At 42.8% G+C, this 26,957-nt stretch overlaps 1 protein-coding gene across 1 annotated transcript in view; it reads right to left on the bottom strand.

Annotated features, from left to right (window-relative positions):
• Positions 1–2,418: 2,418 nt before the first annotated feature.
• glipr2 (GLI pathogenesis-related 2) overlaps positions 2,419–26,957 on the bottom strand; it is a 32,596-nt gene continuing 8,057 nt past the window's right edge. Inside the window, exons 2-23 of the mRNA XM_024381619.2 lie at positions 25,862–25,888; positions 25,258–25,467; positions 24,312–24,389; positions 23,754–23,942; positions 23,449–23,541; positions 23,015–23,227; positions 22,276–22,353; positions 21,512–21,739; positions 14,502–14,714; positions 13,831–13,908; positions 13,067–13,294; positions 8,881–8,907; positions 8,278–8,487; positions 7,337–7,414; positions 6,779–6,967; positions 6,474–6,566; positions 6,031–6,243; positions 5,356–5,433; positions 4,592–4,819; positions 4,193–4,411; positions 3,830–3,907; positions 2,419–3,521 (exon numbers count right to left, since the gene is read on the bottom strand). Coding sequence (XP_024237387.2) covers positions 3,355–3,521; positions 3,830–3,907; positions 4,193–4,411; positions 4,592–4,819; positions 5,356–5,433; positions 6,031–6,243; positions 6,474–6,566; positions 6,779–6,967; positions 7,337–7,414; positions 8,278–8,487; positions 8,881–8,907; positions 13,067–13,294; positions 13,831–13,908; positions 14,502–14,714; positions 21,512–21,739; positions 22,276–22,353; positions 23,015–23,227; positions 23,449–23,541; positions 23,754–23,942; positions 24,312–24,389; positions 25,258–25,467; positions 25,862–25,888 — 3,215 coding nt within the window. The 3' untranslated portion in view covers positions 2,419–3,354. The remainder of the gene's footprint in view (positions 3,522–3,829; positions 3,908–4,192; positions 4,412–4,591; positions 4,820–5,355; positions 5,434–6,030; positions 6,244–6,473; positions 6,567–6,778; positions 6,968–7,336; positions 7,415–8,277; positions 8,488–8,880; positions 8,908–13,066; positions 13,295–13,830; positions 13,909–14,501; positions 14,715–21,511; positions 21,740–22,275; positions 22,354–23,014; positions 23,228–23,448; positions 23,542–23,753; positions 23,943–24,311; positions 24,390–25,257; positions 25,468–25,861; positions 25,889–26,957) is intronic.

The following is a 26,957-nucleotide window of genomic DNA, read 5'->3' as shown; positions in this document are numbered from 1 at the left end:
CATACCACTCTAGCACACACATACCACTCTAGCACACACATACCACTCTAGCACACACATACCACTCTAGCACAACTTTTCTAACCATCATGTTCTAAGTACTCAATTGTTTTATACTTGAAAAGCTGTTTAGATTATCCATGTATATTAATTACAGCAAAGTCTGTGTTAGTTATGCAGCAGTTGAGATGTAAATGTGACTCTTTATCCTCCTGTTTTATTTCCTAATTAGTCAAGTGAGCTGCCCGGCATTCCACAGTGTTCGTTACGGGTGGGATGTGTGTGTGTGTGCTGCTTGTGTGTGTGTGTGTGCTGCTTGTGTGTGCTGTCTGTGAGTTAAACAAAAATACCCAACTGTCAAACTTACTTAACTCACGTTTAAAAAAAAACTGTGCCCAATCCGGTTGCCCCTGAGCAGTCAGGGGAGGATCAATCATCACATTGCCCGCCAAGCTTGACTTACATTTCTGGCGGGCCAACGGATTGGCCAACGGAGCACCAGATACAGAACAGCTGGAGGCATTTTAGAGCAGGTCTCACCCTCGAATGGAAAAACATGTCTCACTGCCTACCTATTTAATAAGAGGACCTAATGTTTTTGTCTGACTTCTATTTGGGTGGTAAAGCTAGAATAATATGTTTAGGCATTATGAGAATTTTGGTCCAAAATGGGTCTAACAGGTCAAAGGAAAATATTATGTTATGTCCTGTCTTAATGTTCAAGACACACGCAATTTATATCAAATCGTTGCTGCACTGTTCACATTGTTAGTTATGTAGAGAATTTAAGATTCAAATGTGCCTCTCTCTTTACCTTCTTTTTTTTGTTTCCCAATCAGTAAAGTGAGCTGCCTGGTGTTTCACAGTGTTTTGTGTGTGTGTGTGTGTGTGTGTCGAGCGTGCGAGCACAAGGGGATCTCACCTATCAAACTGATTCAACTCAACTTAAAGGTAGAATAATATGCTTAGGTATTATTTGAAGCTGTTATAAGAATTTTGTTCCAAAATGGATTGGATATGTCAAAGGGAAATATTACGTTATATCCTGTTTTGATGTTCAACACACGTACAATTGATACCCAAACCATTGGTACACTGTTCACAGAATGTTTTTGGTTGGAATATTATGGACGAGTACCCATATATTTGGACAGATGGAAGTTTAAGGGAACAATTATTGACCTAAAACTTTCTGGGATTCGACAGTGTTGGCTGGCTAGCATCCCACTCACCCCTACCTTGGGAGGCATGGCCTCTGGCCCACATCCTATCCCCTGACACACTCTTAGCTTGTTTTCTTCTTGCACGCACACAAACATGTATTGTGTAACATGGGGACTAAATAGACCAGCCTGATCACTAGAAATAGGCTCTGATTTCGGACATCTGAAAAGGTCCTGAGAACAGGGCTCATCGCAAAAATGTAAAACTATTGCCACTGGCCCGAACTCATTATGCTTTGAGGTGGAGCTCGCCGCTTAGGCCGAAGCGTGCTGTTGTGACCACTGCGCCATGGCAGTTCATAGTGCTCTACCAAGCCAGGACAATAGATTATACTTGATGGAAACAGCATGTTGTTTTTCATTATTTTGTAGTAAGCCATCCCCAAACCTTACTCAGAATGAATACCTAAACTTAACACTTCAAGTTGTTTTCATTCTAACCCTGTAACCATGCAGATTTAATGCGTTAAAAATAAACGTTATTCATAAACATATCAGAATTTTGACTATTTAACTTTAAATTTGATCCCCTACTATTACTGATATCAGTGATCTTTAGTTACAAGGTTCAGAGTTAACAGGTTACAGTCAGGTGTTTTTCAAAGTGATAACAGAATGTTCTCGATCTTGTTTGTCATTACCAACTACGCTCAATTAATATTCCAAACTATAAACACAGTAGTTATAATCCTCAAGGATAATAATCCTCAACTGTAGAAAACAGTTTCATGCACCATATTCCTGCTTTATCGTTAGAATCCTATTTGACCCGTCTATTCAAACTAGAATGCAAAAACAAAAGCTTCTGAGCTTTTATCTGCTGACCTTGTTTAAAATGTGACTATGATGGCCCTTATATAACAGCACATCACTTTTTTTCAGAGAACAATGGTGTAATGTGATGCCATGCTATTCTAGTTTCTGTTTGCATTCCCCATGCAAAGCCTGTCTGTCCCTGTGGTTACAGAAGCGAGTAACAATTGTTCACCCTGTCTGTGTGTGTGTTTGTGTGTGTGAGACAGATTCTTTACATGTCTCCAGTTAGATTGCCTGTTTATTTGACAGGGAATACAGTGAAAGGTAACAAGCTGCTTCCCTCTGCTGGTGGAAGACGGCAGCAAGGATGCTAACTAGATGTAAGCTCTCGTTTAATATTTTTTTCAAAGTGTGGCACAAATGTTACAACCTACAAACATTTAATTCCACCATTTATTGCCCCTTGTCAACACAGTGCAGTCTCAGTCTGTATGTCAACATGTTTGATAAACATCAATGAATACATTTAAAAAGCGACATTTCTCTATTCATTGACAGTAAATGAAAAAAACGTGCACGAGATTAAAGGCATTACATATCGGGTTTTAAGTAACTGTCCAGCGTTTCCAGACTTCTACGAAATATGACCTACAGCTAATCGCATTAGCTCAACCGTCCCGCGGGTAGGACACCGATCTGTAGAGATCCTTATTATATGTGTTTGAATGGCGTGGACATACCCCAACAGAATGGTGTGGGAGTATACCGGTCATTAGAAATGTTCATGAAAGTTGACCACTGATTGGCCAGCTCAGCGAGCCAACGTGACATCGTGTTCTATGAGGAAATAGTGAGCATTTATGAAACTGTCTATTTGAGGTGGAGTTTTCTCCAGTTTATGCTTTGGCCACAAATACGATAATAGGACGAGTTCAAAGCCAAATAACTCGAGGTAACAGAAAAATGAACTTATAAAAGAAACTGTCCGGTGAAAATACCCATAACCATTAAAATGATTTCCTATTAAGACAACGTAAAAGCCATTTATACAGATTTCCCAAATTACTGTTGTTGGTTAGAAAATAACAATGTAAGGGTATCATTTGAGATAGAAGTTAAAAAAGTTAAGGTCAGGTTTGTCTCACATAAAACGGCCGCCTACACTGATGGCTCCTGGCAACTGCATGGCGCGTTCGAATGGCGCCATCAATGGAAAACAATGAACTAACAAAAAAAGATTCTTAGCCTTCCAAAAGAGGACAAATCATAGCAACAACCAAAGGTAACAGCAACAATGTGTTTGCCCAGATAAGCACCCGTTCCTATAGAAACCTTTGGGAGTGCTGGCATACATACTACATATATATGGCTCAGACTAAAGTATGCTTCCTTTGGTTTTCACGTTGTCATGGAAATAGCCTGGGTTGGTGATGTTGCCTGCTGGATCGTAGAACGCCACGGCGATAAACGTGCCCCGCCCACTGGTCGCCAAACCCACGCCTACTTGCTTTGAGGACTTCCAGACCATTTGAGTGAAATTACCTAGGACAAGAGAACCACCAATCAACTGATTTTCTTTTTCAAACAAACACCAAATGCAGAAAACAATACATTTTCGGCCAGCATGTCTCACTCCTAACATTTCTTATGGACTTTAATTGTGTTTCATGTCGTAGGTGTTATTGATTATGGTAAATTCACTGCCAGGGAGCACTGTTGTTTTCCTGATTTTGAGTTTGATTAAATACTTTCACAAAATACTTTCTATATTGTACAATGACTGTTGTGGTTGAGGTTATATATCAAAAGCATTGTGTTGTTATGAGGTGTCAGGGCACTGGACACCGTACCTGCTCCACTCTGAAAACCAGGGGATGAGAAGTTATACTTCTCAATCTCCTTGTACCAAGACTCGGCCACATCTGATCCTATAATTCATATGCAAGAGAAGGACAATATATAAATGAATGCACATTTTTTGGGAACTTCACAAGCATTGTGCAGAGCCTTTCCCTGCGACCCCATACAATAACAAACCACAGTTTTGGGCAATTGACAGACTTTGGATTGTCGACTACTATGTGAACATCATATCCAGTATCGGAGTTAGTTCATAATACTCATACTTCATATTGGAATTAGGCCCTTGACTTTCTTTTTACCCATTGGCCCTTATAAGTTGTATGTCAGTGCAGTGCAGGTATGTGCCTCACCAGTAGGGGTCGCTGTGCTGGAGCCAGAGCAGTAGAATATGTTCTCCCCGTGGCCTTTGCCGCTATTCATCAGTGTGTTGATGCTCACCAGGTGAGCCGCCCAATCCTGGGCCTCCCTAGTGAGGGCAGGGCTTAGCACCAGAGGTAATGCCCCGTGCTGGCTCCGGTATTGGTTGAGAGACTTCAGAAGAGCCCGGCCGAACTGGCCAAGCTCATTGGCTATACGGGACATGGAGAGTTACACGGTATATTAAGTCTTTATTAATCCTTTAAAATGTATGAGTGACACTTTGTCACCCCAACTCATAGTGCCTTCATAGCAATATCACAACAATGTCGTAAACCTGTCATAAAACATAATCACAAGGTTCACATTACACGCTCTGTGATGCTGCTCACCTGACAGTGAGTTCACGGCCAATGCCTGCATTCTCGAAGTGACGACCTCCACTGGCTTATCGGTAATTTTCGACCCTTTTGGCATCACATTCTGAGCGTGGTAACCGGGGTTGCTGATGTTGCCAGCCGGTTTAAAGTGTGCCACCACGACGAGCATTCCCGTGCCACCGTTTGCCATGCCGACGCCCACCTCCTTGGAGCTACGCCACACCAGTTGTGTGAACTGCCCTGAAACAGATGAACAAAGAAAAAGAGAGGGAGAGGAAATCAAAGAAAGGGAGCGATGATTGACAATGGAGCACAATTATCAGCAAATTCTTTTGGATTATCAATACGTTTAACATTGAGGAAAATATCAACGCAAGGCAGACTTTAAACATGACATGCTGTGGTCAGAGATGACCGTTTAAAGCAAGGTGTAATTTTTAGAGCTATTTTTTTAGACCTCTTTGGCGTAGCACATTACATTACTGTATACTCCCGAGTGGCTCCCGAGTGGCGCAGCGGTCTAAGGCACTGCATCTCAGTGCAAGAGGCGTCACTACAGTCCCTGTTTCGATTCCAGGCTGTATCACCTCCGGCCATGATTGGGAGTCCCATAGGGCAGCGCACAATTTGCCCAGCGTCATCCGGGTTTGGTCGGTGTACGCCGTCATTGTAAATAAGAATTTGTTCTTAACTGACTTGCCTAGTTAAATAAAGGTTACATTTATTTTTTAATTAAAAAAATAGTTGTCTTCTACTTTTAATGCTGAAAGGTTTACCTGTTTTGTCCTGATGTCCTGTTTTGGAGAAGTCATAGTTCTCCTCTTGTTTGTACCAGGCGTCCACCACCTCTTGACCTTATCGGAGAAATAAAGAAGTCATACATTAGGATCCCCTGGGAATGTACTTATTGAGAAAGAAGTGGATGTTCAGCCGGCAGATCCAAAGGTTAGGCATATCCAAAGGTTAGGCATATCCAAAGGTTAGGCATATCCAAAGGTTAGGCATATCCAATGGTTAGGCATATCCAAAGGTTAGGCATATCCAAAGGTTAGGCATATCCAAAGGTTAGGCATATCCAAAGGTTAGGCATATCCAATGGTTAGGCATATCCAAAGGTTAGGCATATCCAAAGGTTAGGCATATCCAAAGGTTAGGCATATCCAATGGTTAGGCATATCCAATGGTTAGGCATATCCAATGGTTAGGCATATCCAATGGTTAGGCATATCCAATGGTTAGGCATAGGGATCGAAATTGGTTAGGATTAAGGTTAGGCTTGGAGGGATGGGGTTGGTGAGGTTAGCGTCAACGTTAAGGTTATGGTAAGGGTTAAGGTTAGGCATAGGGTTAGCGATCCCCATCCGGAACCATTCAAAATATGCCCGCCGTATGTACTGCCTATTGAGAAATCCCTGTCCCTGCAGACCATCCGTCCTCCTGGTTCTCCCTACCCGTAGCAGTGATGCCCGCTGACCCCGTCTTGGCCCAGATATTTTCACCATGGGGGGAGGATGAGTTCTTCAGCACCCGCTCTCCCAGTAGAGTTTCTGCCCATGCCTGCGCCCCCTGACTCAGGGTTGGGTCCAGTGTGAGGGCTGGGGCTCCGTGTGCCATCCGCTGGTTGTTACACGCCCGTAGGAAGTCTCTGTGGAACTGGCCCAGGTCTTAGAGCAAGCACACAGACAGACAGATGGATGGACTGCATATTAAGTTAAAATACTTGTTCCAACTCCTAACGACCGAGACACTTGCGATGACTTGAAAGGATTGTATGGTTGTAAGATTTATGGCCAAAATTCAGAGGGCAAAATTGGGCCTACTACCTATCCAATATTATTATGTTATCTTTACATAATGGGAGACATTTACTGAAAATTCATTTAAAACATCTCACCAGTGCCGTTCGCCTGAGGAGGAGCCTTATATGCAGGTGAAGAGGATCTGGCAAATTTAGACTGGGGTACACTCAGGCCCCCTCCTTCTCCGGCTGTAGGAAAGAAAATATATTTGTCAGTTGAGAGATTGAGGTATCCGATGCTGTGTCATACAATGGGTTCATTCAGAGATACCTAGTTTATCTTTAGTAGTTGCTTATTTGCCGAGAGACAATCGTAACTGGGCTGTTGTATGGGATTTAAATCTAATTGTCTTTTTCAATTTTTGTTCACCAATCATTGCAACCAATCAATGATGTGTTACCTGTGGGGAAACATTTGGGGGCTCTAGAGGTGGAGCTACCAAGTGGTAGGACATTCTTCTCAAAGTAGCCCGCGTTGCACATGTTGCCAGCTGGGTGGTACTGGCCCACTACAAAGATCGTTTGCCCATCTGTGGCCAGGCCCACACCTACCTCGCTGCAGTCCTTCCAAACCACCTGGGTGAAGTGACCTGGAAATAACAGCAGGGGCTACTGTTAGTATAGAAGTCAGTATATGTATACGCTCAGTATGTCGAGGATGGAGAGCAACAGGTACTGTAGGAGGCCTATTTGGACACTGTTAGTGATTGGAAATAGAGTCAGATGTGGTCTATGAAATTAATCCAAATAAACGGGTGATTCATTAGCAAGGTTAAACTCCAGAAATTACTTTTTTTAAATTGTGGTGGCAGTAAAAATCTAATCAAATCAAATGTTATTTGTCACATACACATGGTTAGCAGATGTTAATGCGAGTGTAGCGAAATGCTTGTGCTTCTAGTTCCGACAATGTAGTACACACCTGTCGTACCCTAGATTCTGCAGATCGTGTATCTCACCTGTACTGGAGCTGAAGCCAGGCTTATTGAAGTGGTAATCTTTGATTTCACTGTACCAACTGTCCACTGCATCCTTCCCTTTAAAATGCATTCAGAAAAAGATAAAAAATGGAACCAATTTGTTATCAAATGAGCATTCAGGAAAATGATCCACTCAAAATCAGTCTGCATATGCTAGTTAATAAGTGGAGAGGATAAGTTGTGTACACAATATCCACTGTAGGCTCTATTCAATATTGTACTTTCCACTAGTTGAGCTGCATATTCTGTTACACAGGGTGGAGCAGGTGAACCCACGTGCAGACTCAGATGAGGAGACAGGGATAAGGTAACTAAGGTATTTATTGAAAAGCTTGGGGGAGATGGGGTGCAGGCCAGGGGAAGCTCGGGTGGGTAGCAGGGAACCAGGAACTGAGGCTGGGGCAAGTGGAGTAGGGGCAGGGTATGTAGTTCCGGAGCGGAATCCAAGTAAGCAGTAGAGCGGGGGTCCAGGGCAGGGAAGCAGGACTGACAAGACGAGGGACTGGAGGCAGGGACCAGGGTCAGAGTGGACGGAACTGTAGCGGAGCGAAAACCATGCACAACAATCTCTATGCAGGAACAAACAGCTTGAACCGCAGAGTGAGTTCGCAGAGGCTACAAACTGGCAGTGTGGAAATGGCAGGGCTGAGTATTTGTAGAGGCCTTGATTATGGAACAGATTGCAGCTGGTGGGGATCTCCAGCACACCTGTCTCCACTCACACAATCACATACACAGAGAGAGCGAGAGAGGGAGAGAGAGAGAGAGGGAGAGAGAGAGCACTAGGGGAGGGGTGGCATGTTAGGGAGACACAGGATGAGAAGTAGAGGGCATGGCAGGAGCAGATGTAACATGTTCAATGTATTGCACAATAAAGAATTTATTAGATTTTCTTTCTTTTTTTTCTGACATATGCTCACCAACAGGTTTTTTGGGGGTTGAGCTGTATGCGTAGTAAAGGTTTTCTCCGTGATTGGTGGAGCTGTGCTTCAGGCTTTTGATTGACAGAAGATGGTCTGCCCATTTCTGGGCGGAGTTACACAGGTCTCTGCTCAGAGCTAGGGGCGGGGCACCATGCTTCCTGCGATAGTCATTATGAGCATCCACAAACTGCCTCTCAAAACCACAGTCTGGAAGACAGACAGACAGACACACACACACAAAAGTTAACCGGTATTACAGATTGTGGTGTCCAATTACTATAACTAAGCAGTAAAACCATTTTTAAAACATCCCTCACAGCTACAGTTAGACTGAAATCATTTGATATTTTCCCTCAAAATCATTTATCTTTAAACTTCTTTACAGTTCAAAGGAAAATATTCATTCCTTCAAGGTACAACAATATTGAAGTTATGTTTGATTGAGGTTAGCTAACAGAATAACAAGACTAGTTAATGATGTAGCTAGTAAATAGGGTTGTCTATGAAAAACCAAAAAAGGAGGGACAAAAATAAATCCTTTGGCATAGAGAACAATAATGTCTGATGTCGTGGAATGATAGTGGAAAAATATTTACTCACCTGTCATTGTTTTGTTCTTCTGCTGAACTGCAACAGAGACAAGAGTCAACATTAGTAATTATCCAGATTATCTGTTGGAATGTATCATGTAGTAGTTTGTTTGAAGGCTTGACACCACCTTTAAAAACCACAGTAATTGTTGAGTTTACTTGTGTTTCATACCATGAATTTCATCCTGTATCCTTTGGTCTCACTATTGAGTGTGTGTGACAACATAAGTGATCATTCAAAACACTTGCTTGATACATCAGACATTTGCAAATGTACATTTATGGGGAAATCATACATTTTACAAAAAAAAATGTACATTATTGGTTTCCTTGAGTAGGGGAAAAGTAAATATTCAAAATATGTGATAACTCTTCACTAAAAGAAAATACTGAACAGTCCATATTGATATACAGCACCAGTCGAAACTTTGGACACACCTATTCATTTCAGGGATTTTCTACATTGTAGAATAATAGTAAAGACATCAGAACTATGAAATAACACATATGGAATCATGTAGTAACCAAAAAAGTGTAAAACAAATCTAAATCTATTTTAGATTCTTCAAAGTAGATTCTCCACCCTTTGCCTTGATGACAGCTTTACACACACTTGACATTCTCTCAACCAGCTTCATGAGGTAGTCACCTGGAATGCATTTTTTTTTACCCTTTTTTCGTGGTATCCAATTGTTTAGTAGCTACTATCTTGTCTCATCACTACAACTCCCGTACGGGCTCAGGAGAGACGAAGGTTGAAAGTCATGCGTCCTCCGATACACAACCCAACCAAGCCGCACTGCTTCTTAACACAGCGCCATCCAACCCAGAAGCCAGCCGCACCAATGTGTCAGAGGAAACACCGTGCACCTGGCAACCTTGGTTAGCACGCACTGCCCCCGGCCCACCACAGGAGTCGCTGGTGCGCGATGAGACTATTTGACCAAGAAGGAGAGTGATGTAGTGCTGCATCAGATGACCTGGCCTTTACAATCACCTGACCTCAACCCAATTGAGATAGTTTGGGATGAGTTGGACTGCAGAGTGAAGGAAAAACAGCCAACAAGTGCTCAGCATATGGGGAACTCCTTCAAGACAGTTGGAAAAGCATTCCAGGTGAAGCTGGTTGAGAGAATGCCAAGAGTGTGCAAAGCTGTCATAAAGGAAAAAGGTGGCTGCTTTTTGAAGAATCTAAAATCTAAAATATATTTTGATTTGTGTAACCCTTTTTGGTTACTACATGATTCCATTTGTGTTATTTCATAGTTTTGATGTCCTCACTATTATTCTGCAATTTAGAAAATAGTAAAAATAAAGAAAAACCCTTGAATGAGTAGGTGTGTCCAAACTTTTGACTAGTACTGTATATCTTAATTGATATATGGTGCTTGATTTTGGACCATATTATAGACCTAGACTCATTGATTTTTGTGATTTGTGTGACAGCCTGAGATCCCTACAAAGTCTCTTGATTATTGCTAGAGTGAGTCACCACTTAGCCCACCACCCTCTAGACAACCATCGGCATTCACTCACCCATATTCACACACACACACACACACACACACACACACACACACACACACACACACACACACACACACACACACACACACACACACACACACACACACACACTGCCACCACCCTATACAGTAACCTTCCCTATAGTTCTGTTGCGCATTAGACTGCTTCCCCCTCAGCATCTGCCTGTCCACACGTCACTTCTCATAGTCAAAAGATTAATGCTCCTCTTCCTGTTACCCTCCTCTTAACCCTCCATGCCTCAATTAGAGTGCCTCTAGACCAGCTGATCAATTCAATTGTTGGAGAATTGCCAGAGAAATTGGATTAGCCCAGTGTTGTGGGTCTGAATGAATGGTACGAGTATTTTCTCGACTGACATGCTCTATAGTCTGGCATCATTACAGTCCCTATCTGTTTTTAGAGCTTAGTGGGCAACGTATGATTTTTTAAAAATAAATATTTTCTAACTATCATTGTTATCTACACTCTTAGAAGTAAAGGTGCTTGGAAGAACCTTTTGGGTTGCCACACTGGCGGAACCTTTCCAGTTGAAAAATGTTCCTTGAGGAACCCCACTGAAAGGGTCTTCAACGAACCCCTGTGTAAAAGTTCAAACGGGAATCTTTTTGTGATGGGAGGGGTTCAATTTGGAACCTTTTTTAAATAATATATTGTAGAGGTGGCAGATTGGAGATGTGGCTTTTTGGAGGCATGGCTTTCAGATAGTTATTTTTGGTCACCCGTAAATGTCATTCCTGTTCATCATGTTAAGTTTGTACACTGCAAATTATAATGTTCCCTGAATATTTATGCACATTACATATTCTAATACAAAATGAATCATACTAACATTGCTGATTACATACAGTAATAAAGTGGTAACTATTCCAACTTTGGGATTTGCACAGACTCTTACAGTTCTCTGCTGCCAATGACTGGAACGAACTACAAAAATCTCTGAAACTGGAAACACTTATCTCCCTCACTAGCTTTAAGCACCAACTGTCAGAGCAGCTCAGAGATTACTGCACCTGTACATAGCCCACCTATAATTTAGCCCAAACAACTACCTCTTTCCCTACTGTATTTATTTATTTATTTTGCTCCTTTGCACCTCATTATTTTTATTTCTACTTTGCACATTCTTCTACTGCAAATCTACCATTCCAGTGTTTTACTTGCTATATTGTATTTACTTTACCACCATGGCCTTTTTTTGCCTTTACCTCCCTTATCTCACCTCATTTGCTCACATCGTATATAGACTTGTTTATACTGTATTATTGACTGTATGTTTGTTTTACTCCATGTGTAACTCTGTGTCGTTGTATGTGTCGAACTGCTTTGCTTTATCTTGGCCAGGTCGCAATTGTAAATGAGAACTTGTTCTCAACTTTCCTACCTGGTTAAATAAAGGTGAAATAAAATAAAAGACACCTCTCCACAACCTCAAACAGTCACACTCCAAACTCCACTATGCCCAAGACCAAAGAGCTGTCAAAGGACACCAGAAACAAAATTGTAGACCTGCACCAGGCTGGGAAGACTGAATCTGCAATAGGTAAGCAGCTTGGTTTGAAGAAATCAACTGTGGGAGCAATTATTAGGAAATGGAAGACATACAAGACCACTGATAATCTCCCTCGATCTGGGGCTCCACGCAAGATCTCACCCCGTGGGGTCAAAATGATCACAAGAACGGTGAGCAAAAATCCCAGAACCACACAGGGGGACCTAGTGAATGACCTGCAGAGAGCTGGGACCAAAGTAACAAAGCCTACCATCAGTAACACACTACGCCGCCAGGGACTCAAATCCTGCAGTGATAGACGTGTCCCCCTGCTTAAGCCAGTACATGTCCAGACCCGTCTGAAGTTTGCTAGAGAGCATTTGGATGATCCAGAAGAAGATTGGGAGAATGACATATGGTCAGGTGAAACCAAAATAGAACTTTTTGGTAAAAACTCAACTTGTCGTGTTTGGAGGACAAAGAATGCTGAGTTGCATCCAAAGAACACCATACGTACTGTGAAGCATGGGGGTGGAAACATCATGCTTTGGGGCTGTTTTTCTGCAAAGAGACCAGGACGACTGATCTGTGTAAAGGAAAGAATGAATGGCGCCATGTATCGTGAGATTTTGAGTGAAAACCTCCTTCCATCAGCAAGGACATTGATGATGAATTTGGCTGGGTCTTTCAGCATGACAATGATCCCAAACACACTGCCCGGGCAACGAAGGAGTGGCTTCGTAAGAAGCATTTCAAGGTCCTGGAGTGGCCTAGCCAGTCTCCAGATCTCAACCCCATAGAAAATCGTTGGAGGGAGTTGAAAGTCTGTGTTGCCCAGCAACAGACCCAAACATCACTGCTCTAGAGGAGATTTGCATGGAGGAATGGGCCAAAATACCAGCAACAGTGTGTGAAAACCTTGTGAAGACTTACAGAAAACGTTTGACCTCTGTCATTGCCAACAAAGGGTATATAACAAAGTATTGAGAAACTTTTGTTAGTGACCAAAAACTTATTTTCCACCATAATTTGCAAATAAATTCATTAAAAATCCTACAATGTGATTTTCTGGATTTTTTTTTCTCATTTATCACAACAATGTCGTAAACCTGTCATAAAGCATCATAACAAAGTTCACATTACATGTAATGCTGCTCACCTGACAGTGAGTTCACGGCCAAAGCCTGCATTCTCGAAGTGACGACCTCCACTGGTTTATCGGTAACTTTCGACCCTTTTGGCATCACATTCTGAGCGTGGTAACCGGGGTTGCTGATGTTGCCAGCCGGTTTAAAGTGTGCCACCACGACGAGCATTCCCGTGTCACCGTTTGCCATGCCGACGCCCACCTCCTTGGAGCTACGCCACACCAGTTGTGTGAACTGCCCTGAAACAGATGAACAAAGAAAAAGAGAGGGAGAGGAAATCAAAGAAAGGGAGCGATGATTGACAATGGAGCACAATTATCAGCAAATTCTTTTGGATTATCAATACGTTTAACATTGAGGAAAATATCAACGCAAGGCAGACTTTAAACATGACATGCTGTGGTCAGAGATGACCGTTTAAAGCAAGGTGTAATTTTTAGAGCTATTTTTTAGACCTCTTTGGCGTAGCACATTACATTACTGTATACTCCCGAGTGGCTCCCGAGTGGCGCAGCGGTCTAAGGCACTGCATCTCAGTGCAAGAGGCGTCACTACAGTCCCTGTTTCGATTCCAGGCTGTATCACCTCCGGCCATGATTGGGAGTCCCATAGGGCAGCGCACAATTTGCCCAGCGTCATCCGGGTTTGGTCGGTGTAAGCCATCATTGTAAATTAGAATTTGTTCTTAACTGACTTGCCTAGTTAAATAAAGGTTACATTTATTTTTTAATTAAAAAAAATACTTGTCTTCTACTTTTAATACTGAAAGGTTTACCTGTTTTGTCCTGATGTCCTGGTTTGGAGAAGTCATAGTTCTCCTCTTGTTTGTACCAGGCGTCCACCACCTCTTGACCTTATCGGAGAAATAAAGAAGTCATACATTAGATGATAAATGTGCACATCTTGAGGGATCCCCTGGGAATGTACTTATTGAGAAAGAAGTGGATGTTCAGCCAGTAGATCCAAAGGTTAGGCATATCCAATGGTTAGGCATATCCAAAGGTTAGGCATATCCAATGGTTAGGCATATCCAAAGGTTAGGCATATCCAATGGTTAGGCATATCCAAAGGTTAGGCATATCCAAAGGTTAGGCATATCCAAAGGTTAGGCATATCCAAAGGTTAGGCATATCCAAAGGTTAGGCATATCCAAAGGTTAGGCATATCCAAAGGTTAGGCATATCCAAAGGTTAGGCATATCCAATGGTTAGGCATATCCAAAGGTTAGGCATAGGGTTTGAAATTGGTTAGGGTTAGGATTAAGGTTAGGCTTGGAGGGATGGGGTTGGTGAGGTTAGCGTCAACGTTAAGGTTATGGTAAGGGTTAAGGTTAGGCATAGGTTTAGCAATCCCCATCCGGAACCATTCAAAATATGCCCGCAGTATGTACTGCCTATTGAGAAATCCCTGTCCCTGCAGACCATCCGTCCTCCTGGTTCTCCCTACCCGTAGCAGTGATGCCCGCTGACCCCGTCTTGGCCCAGATATTTTCACCATGGGGGGAGGATGAGTTCTTCAGCACCCGCTCTCCCAGTAGAGTTTCTGCCCATGCCTGCGCCCCCTGACTCAGGGCTGGGTCCAGTGTGAGGGCTGGGGCTCCATGTGCCATCCGCTGGTTGTTACACGCCCGTAGGAAGTCTAGGTGGAACTGGCCCAGGTCTTAGAGCAAGCAGACAGACAGATGGATGGACTGCACATTAAGTTAAAATACTTGTTCCAACTCCTAACGACCGAGACACTTGCGATGACTTGAAAGGATTGTATGGTTGTAAGATTTATGGCCAAAATTCAGAGGGCAAAATTGGGCCTACTACCTATCCAATATTATTATGTTATCATAATGGGAGACATTTACTGAAAATTCATTTAAAACATCTCACCAGTGCCGTTCGCCTGAGGAGGAGCCTTATATGCAGGTGAAGAGGATCTGGCAATTTTAGACTGGGGTACACTCAGGCCCCCTCCTTCTCCGGCTGTAGGAAAGAAAATATATTTGTCAGTTGAGAGATTGAGGTATCCGATGCTGTGTCATACAATGGGTTCATTCAGAGATACCTAGTTTATCTTTAGTAGTTGCTTATTTGCCGAGAGACAATCGTAACTGGGCTGTTGTATGGGATTTAAATCTAATTGTCTTTTTCAATTTTTGTTCACCAATCATTGCAACCAATCAATGATGTGTTACCTGTGGGGAAACATTTGGGGGCTCTAGAGGTGGAGCTACCAAGTGGTAGGACATTCTTCTCAAAGTAGCCCGCGTTGCACATGTTGCCAGCTGGGTGGTACTGGCCCACTACAAAGATCGTTTGCCCATCTGTGGCCAGGCCCACACCTACCTCGCTGCAGTCCTTCCAAACCACCTGGGTGAAGTGACCTGGAAATAACAGCAGGGGCTACTGTTAGTATAGAAGTCAGTATATGTATACGCTCAGTATGTCGAGGATGGAGAGCAACAGGTACTGTAGGAGGCCTATTTGGACACTGTTAGTGATTGGAAATAGAGTCAGATGTGGTCTATGAAATTAATCCAAATAAACGGGTGATTCATTAGCAAGGTTAAACTCCAGAAATTACTTTTTAAAATTGTGGTGGCAGTAAAAATCTAATCAAATCAAATGTTATTTGTCACATACACATGGTTAGCAGATGTTAATGCGAGTGTAGCGAAATGCTTGTGCTTCTAGTTCCGACAATGTAGTACACACCTGTCGTACCCTAGATTCTGCAGATCGTGTATCTCACCTGTACTGGAGCTGAAGCCAGGCTTATTGAAGTGGTAATCTTTGATTTCACTGTACCAACTGTCCACTGCATCCTTCCCTTTAAAATGCATTCAGAAAAAGATAAAAAATGGAACCAATTTGTTATCAAATGAGCATTCAGGAAAATGATCCACTCAAAATCAGTCTGCATATGCTAGTTAATAAGTGGAGAGGATAAGTTGTGTACACAATATCCACTGTAGGCTCTATTCAATATTGTACTTTCCACTAGTTGAGCTGCATATTCTGTTACACAGGGTGGAGCAGGTGAACCCACGTGCAGACTCAGATGAGGAGACAGGGATAAGGTAACTAAGGTATTTATTGAAAAGCTTGGGGGAGATGGGGTGCAGGCCAGGGGAAGCTCGGGTGGGTAGCAGGGAACCAGGAACTGAGGCTGGGGCAAGTGGAGTAGGGGCAGGGTATGTAGTTCCGGAGCGGAATCCAAGTAAGCAGTAGAGCGGGGGTCCAGGGCAGGGAAGCAGGACTGACAAGACGAGGGACTGGAGGCAGGGACCAGGGTCAGAGTGGACGGAACTGTAGCGGAGCGAAAACCATGCACAACAATCTCTATGCAGGAACAAACAGCTTGAACCGCAGAGTGAGTTCGCAGAGGCTACAAACTGGCAGTGTGGAAATGGCAGGGCTGAGTATTTGTAGAGGCCTTGATTATGGAACAGATTGCAGCTGGTGGGGATCTCCAGCACACCTGTCTCCACTCACACAATCACATACACAGAGAGAGCGAGAGAGGGAGAGAGAGAGAGAGGGAGAGAGAGAGCACTAGGGGAGGGGTGGCATGTTAGGGAGACACAGGATGAGAAGTAGAGGGCATGGCAGGAGCAGATGTAACATGTTCAATGTATTGCACAATAAAGAATTTATTAGATTTTCTTTCTTTTTTTCTGACATATGCTCACCAACAGGTTTTTGGGGGTTGAGCTGTATGCGTAGTAAAGGTTTTCTCCGTGATTGGTGGAGCTGTGCTTCAGGCTTTTGATTGACAGAAGATGGTCTGCCCATTTCTGGGCGGAGTTACACAGGTCTCTGCTCAGAGCTAGGGGCGGGGCACCATGCTTCCTGCGATAGTCATTATGAGCATCCACAAACTGCCTCTCAAAACCACAGTCTGGAAGACAGACAGACAGACACACACACACAAAAGTTAACCGGTATTACAGATTGTGGTGTCCAATTACTATAACTAAGCAGTAAAACCATTTTTAAAACATCCCTCACAGCTACAGTTAGACTGAAATCATTTGATATTTTCCCTCAAAATCATTTATCTTTAAACTTCTTTACAGTTCAAAGGAAAATATTCATTCCTTCAAGGTACAACAATATTGAAGTTATGTTTGATTGAGGTTAGCTAACAGAATAACAAGACTAGTTAATGATGTAGCTAGTAAATAGGGTTGTCTATAAAAAGCCAAAAAAAGGAGGGACAAAAATAAATCCTTTGGCATAGAGAACAATAATGTCTGATGTTGTGGAATGATAGTGGAAAAATATTTACTCACCTGTCATTGTTTTGTTCTTCTGCTGAACTGCAACAGAGACAAGAGTCAACATTAGTAATTATCCAGATTATCTGTTGGAATGTATCATGTAGTAGTTTGTTTGAAGGCTTGACACCACCTTTAAAAACCACAGTAATTGTTGAGTTTACTTGTGTTTCATACCATGAATTTCATCCTGTATCCTTTGGTCTCACTATTGAGTGTGTGTGACAACATAAGTGATCATTCAAAACACTTGCTTGATACATCAGACATTTGCAAATGTACATTTATGGGGAAATCATACATTTTACAAAAAAAATGTACATTATTGGTTTCCTTGAGTAGGGGAAAAGTAAATATTCAAAATATGTGATAACTCTTCACTAAAAGAAAATACTGAACAGTCCATATTGATATACAGCACCAGTCGAAACTTTGGACACACCTATTCATTTCAGGGATTTTCTACATTGTAGAATAATAGTAAAGACATCAGAACTATGAAATAACACATATGGAATCATGTAGTAACCAAAAAAGTGTAAAACAAATCTAAATCTATTTTAGATTCTTCAAAGTAGATTCTCCACCCTTTGCCTTGATGACAGCTTTACACACACTTGACATTCTCTCAACCAGCTTCATGAGGTAGTCACCTGGAATGCATTTTTTTTTACCCTTTTTTCGTGGTATCCAATTGTTTAGTAGCTACTATCTTGTCTCATCACTACAACTCCCGTACGGGCTCAGGAGAGACGAAGGTTGAAAGTCATGCGTCCTCCGATACACAACCCAACCAAGCCGCACTGCTTCTTAACACAGCGCCATCCAACCCAGAAGCCAGCCGCACCAATGTGTCAGAGGAAACACCGTGCACCTGGCAACCTTGGTTAGCACGCACTGCCCCCGGCCCACCACAGGAGTCGCTGGTGCGCGATGAGACTATTTGACCAAGAAGGAGAGTGATGTAGTGCTGCATCAGATGACCTGGCCTTTACAATCACCTGACCTCAACCCAATTGAGATAGTTTGGGATGAGTTGGACTGCAGAGTGAAGGAAAAACAGCCAACAAGTGCTCAGCATATGGGGGAACTCCTTCAAGACAGTTGGAAAAGCATTCCAGGTGAAGCTGGTTGAGAGAATGCCAAGAGTGTGCAAAGCTGTCATAAAGGAAAAAGGTGGCTGCTTTTTGAAGAATCTAAAATCTAAAATATATTTTGATTTGTGTAACCCTTTTTGGTTACTACATGATTCCATTTGTGTTATTTCATAGTTTTGATGTCCTCACTATTATTCTGCAATTTAGAAAATAGTAAAAATAAAGAAAAACCCTTGAATGAGTAGGTGTGTCCAAACTTTTGACTAGTACTGTATATCTTAATTGATATATGGTGCTTGATTTTGGACCATATTATAGACCTAGACTCATTGATTTTTGTGATTTGTGTGACAGCCTGAGATCCCTCCAAAGTCTCTTGATTATTGCTAGAGTGAGTCACCACTTAGCCCACCACCCTCTAGACAACCATCGGCATTCACTCACCCATATTCACACACACACACACACACACACACACACACACACACACACACACACACACACACACACACACACACACACACACACACACACTGCCACCACCCTATACAGTAACCTTCCCTATAGTTCTGTTGCGCATTAGACTGCTTCCCCCTCAGCATCTGCCTGTCCACACGTCACTTCTCATAGTCAAAAGATTAATGCTCCTCTTCCTGTTACCCTCCTCTTAACCCTCCATGCCTCAATTAGAGTGCCTCTAGACCAGCTGATCAATTCAATTGTTGGAGAATTGCCAGAGAAATTGGATTAGCCCAGTGTTGTGGGTCTGAATGAATGGTACGAGTATTTTCTCGACTGACATGCTCTATAGTCTGGCATCATTACAGTCCCTATCTGTTTTTAGAGCTTAGTGGGCAACGTATGATTTTTTAAAAATAAATATTTTCTAACTATCATTGTTATCTACACTCTTAGAAGTAAAGGTGCTTGGAAGAACCTTTTGGGTTGCCACACTGGCGGAACCTTTCCAGTTGAAAAATGTTCCTTGAGGAACCCCACTGAAAGGGTCTTCAACGAACCCCTGTGTAAAAGTTCAAACGGGAATCTTTTTGTGATGGGAGGGGTTCAATTTGGAACCTTTTTTAAATAATATATTGTAGAGGTGGCAGATTGGAGATGTGGCTTTTTGGAGGCATGGCTTTCAGATAGTTATTTTTGGTCACCCGTAAATGTAATTCCTGTTCATCATGTTAAGTTTGTACACTGCAAATTATAATGTTCCCTGAATATTTATGCATATTACATATTCTAATACAAAATGAATCATACTAACATTGCTGATTACATACAGTAATAAAGTGGTAACTATTCCAACTTTGGGATTTGCACAGACTCTTACAGTTCTCTGCTGCCAATGACTGGAACGAACTACAAAAATCTCTGAAACTGGAAACACTTATCTCCCTCACTAGCTTTAAGCACCAACTGTCAGAGCAGCTCAGAGATTACTGCACCTGTACATAGCCCACCTATAATTTAGCCCAAACAACTACCTCTTTCCCTACTGTATTTATTTATTTATTTTGCTCCTTTGCACCTCATTATTTTTATTTCTACTTTGCACATTCTTCTACTGCAAATCTACCATTCCAGTGTTTTACTTGCTATATTGTATTTACTTTACCACCATGGCCTTTTTTGCCTTTACCTCCCTTATCTCACCTCATTTGCTCACATCGTATATAGACTTGTTTATACTGTATTATTGACTGTATGTTTGTTTTACTCCATGTGTAACTCTGTTTCGTTGTATGTGTCGAACTGCTTTGCTTTATCTTGGCCAGGTCGCAATTGTAAATGAGAACTTGTTCTCAACTTTCCTACCTGGTTAAATAAAGGTGAAATAAAATAAAAGACACCTCTCCACAACCTCAAACAGTCACACTCCAAACTCCACTATGCCCAAGACCAAAGAGCTGTCAAAGGACACCAGAAACAAAATTGTAGACCTGCACCAGGCTGGGAAGACTGAATCTGCAATAGGTAAGCAGCTTGGTTTGAAGAAATCAACTGTGGGAGCAATTATTAGGAAATGGAAGACATACAAGACCACTGATAATCTCCCTCGATCTGGGGCTCCACGCAAGATCTCACCCCGTGGGGTCAAAATGATCACAAGAACGGTGAGCAAAAATCCCAGAACCACACAGGGGGACCTAGTGAATGACCTGCAGAGAGCTGGGACCAAAGTAACAAAGCCTACCATCAGTAACACACTACGCCGCCAGGGACTCAAATCCTGCAGTGATAGACGTGTCCCCCTGCTTAAGCCAGTACATGTCCAGACCCGTCTGAAGTTTGCTAGAGAGCATTTGGATGATCCAGAAGAAGATTGGGAGAATGACATATGGTCAGGTGAAACCAAAATAGAACTTTTTGGTAAAAACTCAACTTGTCGTGTTTGGAGGACAAAGAATGCTGAGTTGCATCCAAAGAACACCATACGTACTGTGAAGCATGGGGGTGGAAACATCATGCTTTGGGGCTGTTTTTCTGCAAAGAGACCAGGACGACTGATCTGTGTAAAGGAAAGAATGAATGGCGCCATGTATCGTGAGATTTTGAGTGAAAACCTCCTTCCATCAGCAAGGACATTGATGATGAATTTGGCTGGGTCTTTCAGCATGACAATGATCCCAAACACACCGCCCGGGCAACGAAGGAGTGGCTTCGTAAGAAGCATTTCAAGGTCCTGGAGTGGCCTAGCCAGTCTCCAGATCTCAACCCCATAGAAAATCGTTGGAGGGAGTTGAAAGTCTGTGTTGCCCAGCAACAGACCCAAACATCACTGCTCTAGAGGAGATTTGCATGGAGGAATGGGCCAAAATACCAGCAACAGTGTGTGAAAACCTTGTGAAGACTTACAGAAAACGTTTGACCTCTGTCATTGCCAACAAAGGGTATATAACAAAGTATTGAGAAACTTTTGTTAGTGACCAAAAACTTATTTTCCACCATAATTTGCAAATAAATTCATTAAAAATCCTACAATGTGATTTTCTGGATTTTTTTCCCATTTATCACAACAATGTCGTAAACCTGTCATAAAGCATCATAACAAAGTTCACATTACATGTAATGCTGCTCACCTGACAGTGAGTTCACGGCCAAAGCCTGCATTCTCGAAGTGACGACCTCCACTGGTTTATCGGTAACTTTCGACCCTTTTGGCATCACATTCTGAGCGTGGTAACCGGGGTTGCTGATGTTGCCAGCCGGTTTAAAGTGTGCCACCACGACGAGCATTCCCGTGTCACCGTTTGCCATGCCGACGCCCACCTCCTTGGAGCTACGCCACACCAGTTGTGTGAACTGCCCTGAAACAGATGAACAAAGAAAAAGAGAGGGAGAGGAAATCAAAGAAAGGGAGCGATGATTGACAATGGAGCACAATTATCAGCAAATTCTTTTGGATTATCAATACGTTTAACATTGAGGAAAATATCAACGCAAGGCAGACTTTAAACATGACATGCTGTGGTCAGAGATGACCGTTTAAAGCAAGGTGTAATTTTTAGAGCTATTTTTTAGACCTCTTTGGCGTAGCACATTACATTACTGTATACTCCCGAGTGGCTCCCGAGTGGCGCAGCGGTCTAAGGCACTGCATCTCAGTGCAAGAGGCGTCACTACAGTCCCTGTTTCGATTCCAGGCTGTATCACCTCCGGCCATGATTGGGAGTCCCATAGGGCAGCGCACAATTTGCCCAGCGTCATCCGGGTTTGGTCGGTGTAAGCCATCATTGTAAATTAGAATTTGTTCTTAACTGACTTGCCTAGTTAAATAAAGGTTACATTTATTTTTTAATTAAAAAAAATACTTGTCTTCTACTTTTAATACTGAAAGGTTTACCTGTTTTGTCCTGATGTCCTGGTTTGGAGAAGTCATAGTTCTCCTCTTGTTTGTACCAGGCGTCCACCACCTCTTGACCTTATCGGAGAAATAAAGAAGTCATACATTAGATGATAAATGTGCACATCTTGAGGGATCCCCTGGGAATGTACTTATTGAGAAAGAAGTGGATGTTCAGCCAGCAGATCCAAAGGTTAGGCATATCCAATGGTTAGGCATATCCAAAGGTTAGGCATATCCAAAGGTTAGGCATATCCAATGGTTAGGCATATCCAAAGGTTAGGCATATCCAATGGTTAGGCATATCCAAAGGTTAGGCATATCCAAAGGTTAGGCATATCCAATGGTTAGGCATATCCAAAGGTTAGGCATATCCAATGGTTAGGCATATCCAAAGGTTAGGCATATCCAAAGGTTAGGCATATCCAAAGGTTAGGCATATCCAAAGGTTAGGCATATCCAAAGGTTAGGCATATCCAAAGGTTAGGCATATCCAATGGTTAGGCATATCCAAAGGTTAGGCATAGGGTTTGAAATTGGTTAGGGTTAGGATTAAGGTTAGGCTTGGAGGGATGGGGTTGGTGAGGTTAGCGTCAACGTTAAGGTTATGGTAAGGGTTAAGGTTAGGCATAGGTTTAGCAATCCCCATCCGGAACCATTCAAAATATGCCCGCAGTATGTACTGCCTATTGAGAAATCCCTGTCCCTGCAGACCAACCGTCCTCCTGGTTCTCCCTACCCGTAGCAGTGATGCCCGCTGACCCCGTCTTGGCCCAGATATTTTCACCATGGGGGGAGGATGAGTTCTTCAGCACCCGCTCTCCCAGTAGAGTTTCTGCCCATGCCTGCGCCCCCTGACTCAGGGCTGGGTCCAGTGTGAGGGCTGGGGCTCCATGTGCCATCCGCTGGTTGTTACACGCCCGTAGGAAGTCTAGGTGGAACTGGCCCAGGTCTTAGAGCAAGCAGACAGACAGATGGATGGACTGCACATTAAGTTAAAATACTTGTTCCAACTCCTAACGACCGAGACACTTGCGATGACTTGAAAGGATTGTATGGTTGTAAGATTTATGGCCAAAATTCAGAGGGCAAAATTGGGCCTACTACCTATCCAATATTATTATGTTATCATAATGGGAGACATTTACTGAAAATTCATTTAAAACATCTCACCAGTGCCGTTCGCCTGAGGAGGAGCCTTATATGCAGGTGAAGAGGATCTGGCAAATTTAGACTGGGGTACACTCAGGCCCCCTCCTTCTCCGGCTGTAGGAAAGAAAATATATTTGTCAGTTGAGAGATTGAGGTATCCGATGCTGTGTCATACAATGGGTTCATTCAGAGATACCTAGTTTATCTTTAGTAGTTGCTTATTTGCCGAGAGACAATCGTAACTGGGCTGTTGTATGGGATTTAAATCTAATTGTCTTTTTCAATTTTTGTTCACCAATCATTGCAACCAATCAATGATGTGTTACCTGTGGGGAAACATTTGGGGGCTCTAGAGGTGGAGCTACCAAGTGGTAGGACATTCTTCTCAAAGTAGCCCGCGTTGCACATGTTGCCAGCTGGGTGGTACTGGCCCACTACAAAGATCGTTTGCCCATCTGTGGCCAGGCCCACACCTACCTCGCTGCAGTCCTTCCAAACCACCTGGGTGAAGTGACCTGGAAACAACAGCAGGGGCTACTGTTAGTATAGAAGTCAGTATATGTATACGCTCAGTATGTCGAGGATGGAGAGCAACAGGTACTGTAGGAGGCCTATTTGGACACTGTTAGTGATTGGAAATAGAGTCAGATGTGGTCTATGAAATTAATCCAAATAAACGGGTGATTCATTAGCAAGGTTAAACTCCAGAAATTACTTTTTTTAAATTGTGGTGGCAGTAAAAATCTAATCAAATCAAATGTTATTTGTCACATACACATGGTTAGCAGATGTTAATGCGAGTGTAGCGAAATGCTTGTGCTTCTAGTTCCGACAATGCAGTACACACCTGTCTTACCCTAGATTCTGCAGATCGTGTATCTCACCTGTACTGGAGCTGAAGCCAGGCTTATTGAAGTGGTAATCTTTGATTTCACTGTACCAACTGTCCACTGCATCCTTCCCTTTAAAATGCATTCAGAAAAAGATAAAAAGCGGAACCAATTTGTTATCAAATGAGCATTCAGGAAAATGATCCACTCAAAATCAGTCTGCATATGCTAGTTAATAAGTGGAGAGGATAAGTTGTGTACACAATATCCACTGTAGGCTCTATTCAATATTGTACTTTCCACTAGTTGAGCTGCATATTCTGTTACACAGGGTGGAGCAGGTGAACCCACGTGCAGACTCAGATGAGGAGACAGGGATAAGGTAACTAAGGTATTTATTGAAAAGCTTGGGGAGATGGGGTGCAGGCCAGGGGAAGCTCGGGTGGGTAGCAGGGAACCAGGAACTGAGGCTGGGGCAAGTGGAGTAGGGGCAGGGTATGTAGTTCCGGAGCGGAATCCAAGTAAGCAGTAGAGCGGGGGTCCAGGGCAGGGAAGCAGGACTGACAAGACGAGGGACTGGAGGCAGGGACCAGGGTCAGAGTGGACGGAACTGTAGCGGAGGCCAATCAAACAAACAAACAACAATCTCTATGCAGGAACAAACAGCTTGAACCGCAGAGTGAGTTCGCAGAGGCTACAAACTGGCAGTGTGGAAATGGCAGGGCTGAGTATTTGTAGAGGCCTTGATTATGGAACATATTGCAGCTGGTGGGGATCTCCAGCACACCTGTCTCCACTCACACAATCACATACACAGAGAGAGCGAGAGAGGGAGAGAGAGAGAGAGGGAGAGAGAGAGCACTAGGGGAGGGGGTGGCATGTTAGGGAGACACAGGATGAGAAGTAGAGGGCATGGCAGGAGCAGATGTAACATGTTCAATGTATTGCACAATAAAGAATTTATTAGATTTTCTTTCTTTTTTTTCTGACATATGCTCACCAACAGGTTTTTTGGGGGTTGAGCTGTATGCGTAGTAAAGGTTTTCTCCGTGATTGGTGGAGCTGTGCTTCAGGCTTTTGATTGACAGAAGATGGTCTGCCCATTTCTGGGCGGAGTTACACAGGTCTCTGCTCAGAGCTAGGGGCGGGGCACCATGCTTCCTGCGATAGTCATTATGAGCATCCACAAACTGCCTCTCAAAACCACAGTCTGGAAGACAGACAGACAGACACACACACACAAAAGTTAACCGGTATTACAGATTGTGGTGTCCAATTACTATAACTAAGCAGTAAAACCATTTTTAAAACATCCCTCACAGCTACAGTTAGACTGAAATCATTTGATATTTTCCCTCAAAATCATTTATCTTTAAACTTCTTTACAGTTCAAAGGAAAATATTCATTCCTTCAAGGTACAACAATATTGAAGTTATGTTTGATTGAGGTTAGCTAACAGAATAACAAGACTAGTTAATGATGTAGCTAGTAAATAGGGTTGTCTATGAAAAACCAAAAAAAGGAGGGACAAAAATAAATCCTTTGGCATAGAGAACAATAATGTCTGATGTCGTGGAATGATAGTGGAAAAATATTTACTCACCTGTCATTGTTTTGTTCTTCTGCTGAACTGCAACAGAGACAAGAGTCAACATTAGTAATTATCCAGATTATCTGTTGGAATGTATCATGTAGTAGTTTGTTTGAAGGCTTGACACCACCTTTAAAAACCACAGTAATTGTTGAGTTTACTTGTGTTTCATACCATGAATTTCATCCTGTATCCTTTGGTCTCACTATTGAGTGTGTGTGACAACATAAGTGATCATTCAAAACACTTGCTTGATACATCAGACATTTGCAAATGTACATTTATGGGGAAATCATACATTTTACAAAAAAATGTACATTATTGGTTTCCTTGAGTAGGGGAAAAGTAAATATTCAAAATATGTGATAACTCTTCACTAAAAGAAAATACTGAACAGTCCATATCGATATACAGCACCAGACGAAACTTTGGACACACCTATTCATTTCAGGGATTTTCTACATTGTAGAATAATAGTAAAGACATCAGAACTATGAAATAACACATATGGAATCATGTAGTAACCAAAAAAGTGTAAAACAAATCTAAATCTATTTTAGATTCTTCAAAGTAGATTCTCCACCCTTTGCCTTGATGACAGCTTTACACACACTTGACATTCTCTCAACCAGCTTCATGAGGTAGTCACCTGGAATGCATTTTTTTCTCTCCCCTTTTTCGTGGTATCCAATTGTTTAGTAGCTACTATCTTATCTCATCACTACAACTCCCGTACGGGCTCAGGAGAGACGAAGGTTGAAAGTCATGCGTCCTCCGATACACAACCCAACCAAGCCGCACTGCTTCTTAACACAGCACCATCCAACCCGGAAGCCAGCCGCACCAATGTGTCAGAGGAAACACCGTGCACCTGGCAACCTTGGTTAGCACGCACTGCGCCCGGCCCACCACAGGAGTCGCTGGTGCGTGATGAGACAAGGATTTCCCTACCGGTCAAGCCCTCCCTAACCCAGACGATGCTAGGCCAATTGTGCGTCGCCCCACGGACCTCGCGGTCACGGCCGGTTACGACAGAGCCTGGGCGCGAACCCAGAGTCTCTGGTGGCGCAGCTGGCGCTGCAGTATAGTGCCCTTAAGCACTGCGCCA

The sequence above is a fragment of the Oncorhynchus tshawytscha genome, linkage group LG20 (genome assembly GCF_018296145.1).
Source record: "Oncorhynchus tshawytscha isolate Ot180627B linkage group LG20, Otsh_v2.0, whole genome shotgun sequence".
Lineage (NCBI taxonomy): Eukaryota > Metazoa > Chordata > Actinopteri > Salmoniformes > Salmonidae > Oncorhynchus > Oncorhynchus tshawytscha.
This window is presented reverse-complemented; position numbering and strand designations above follow the sequence as displayed.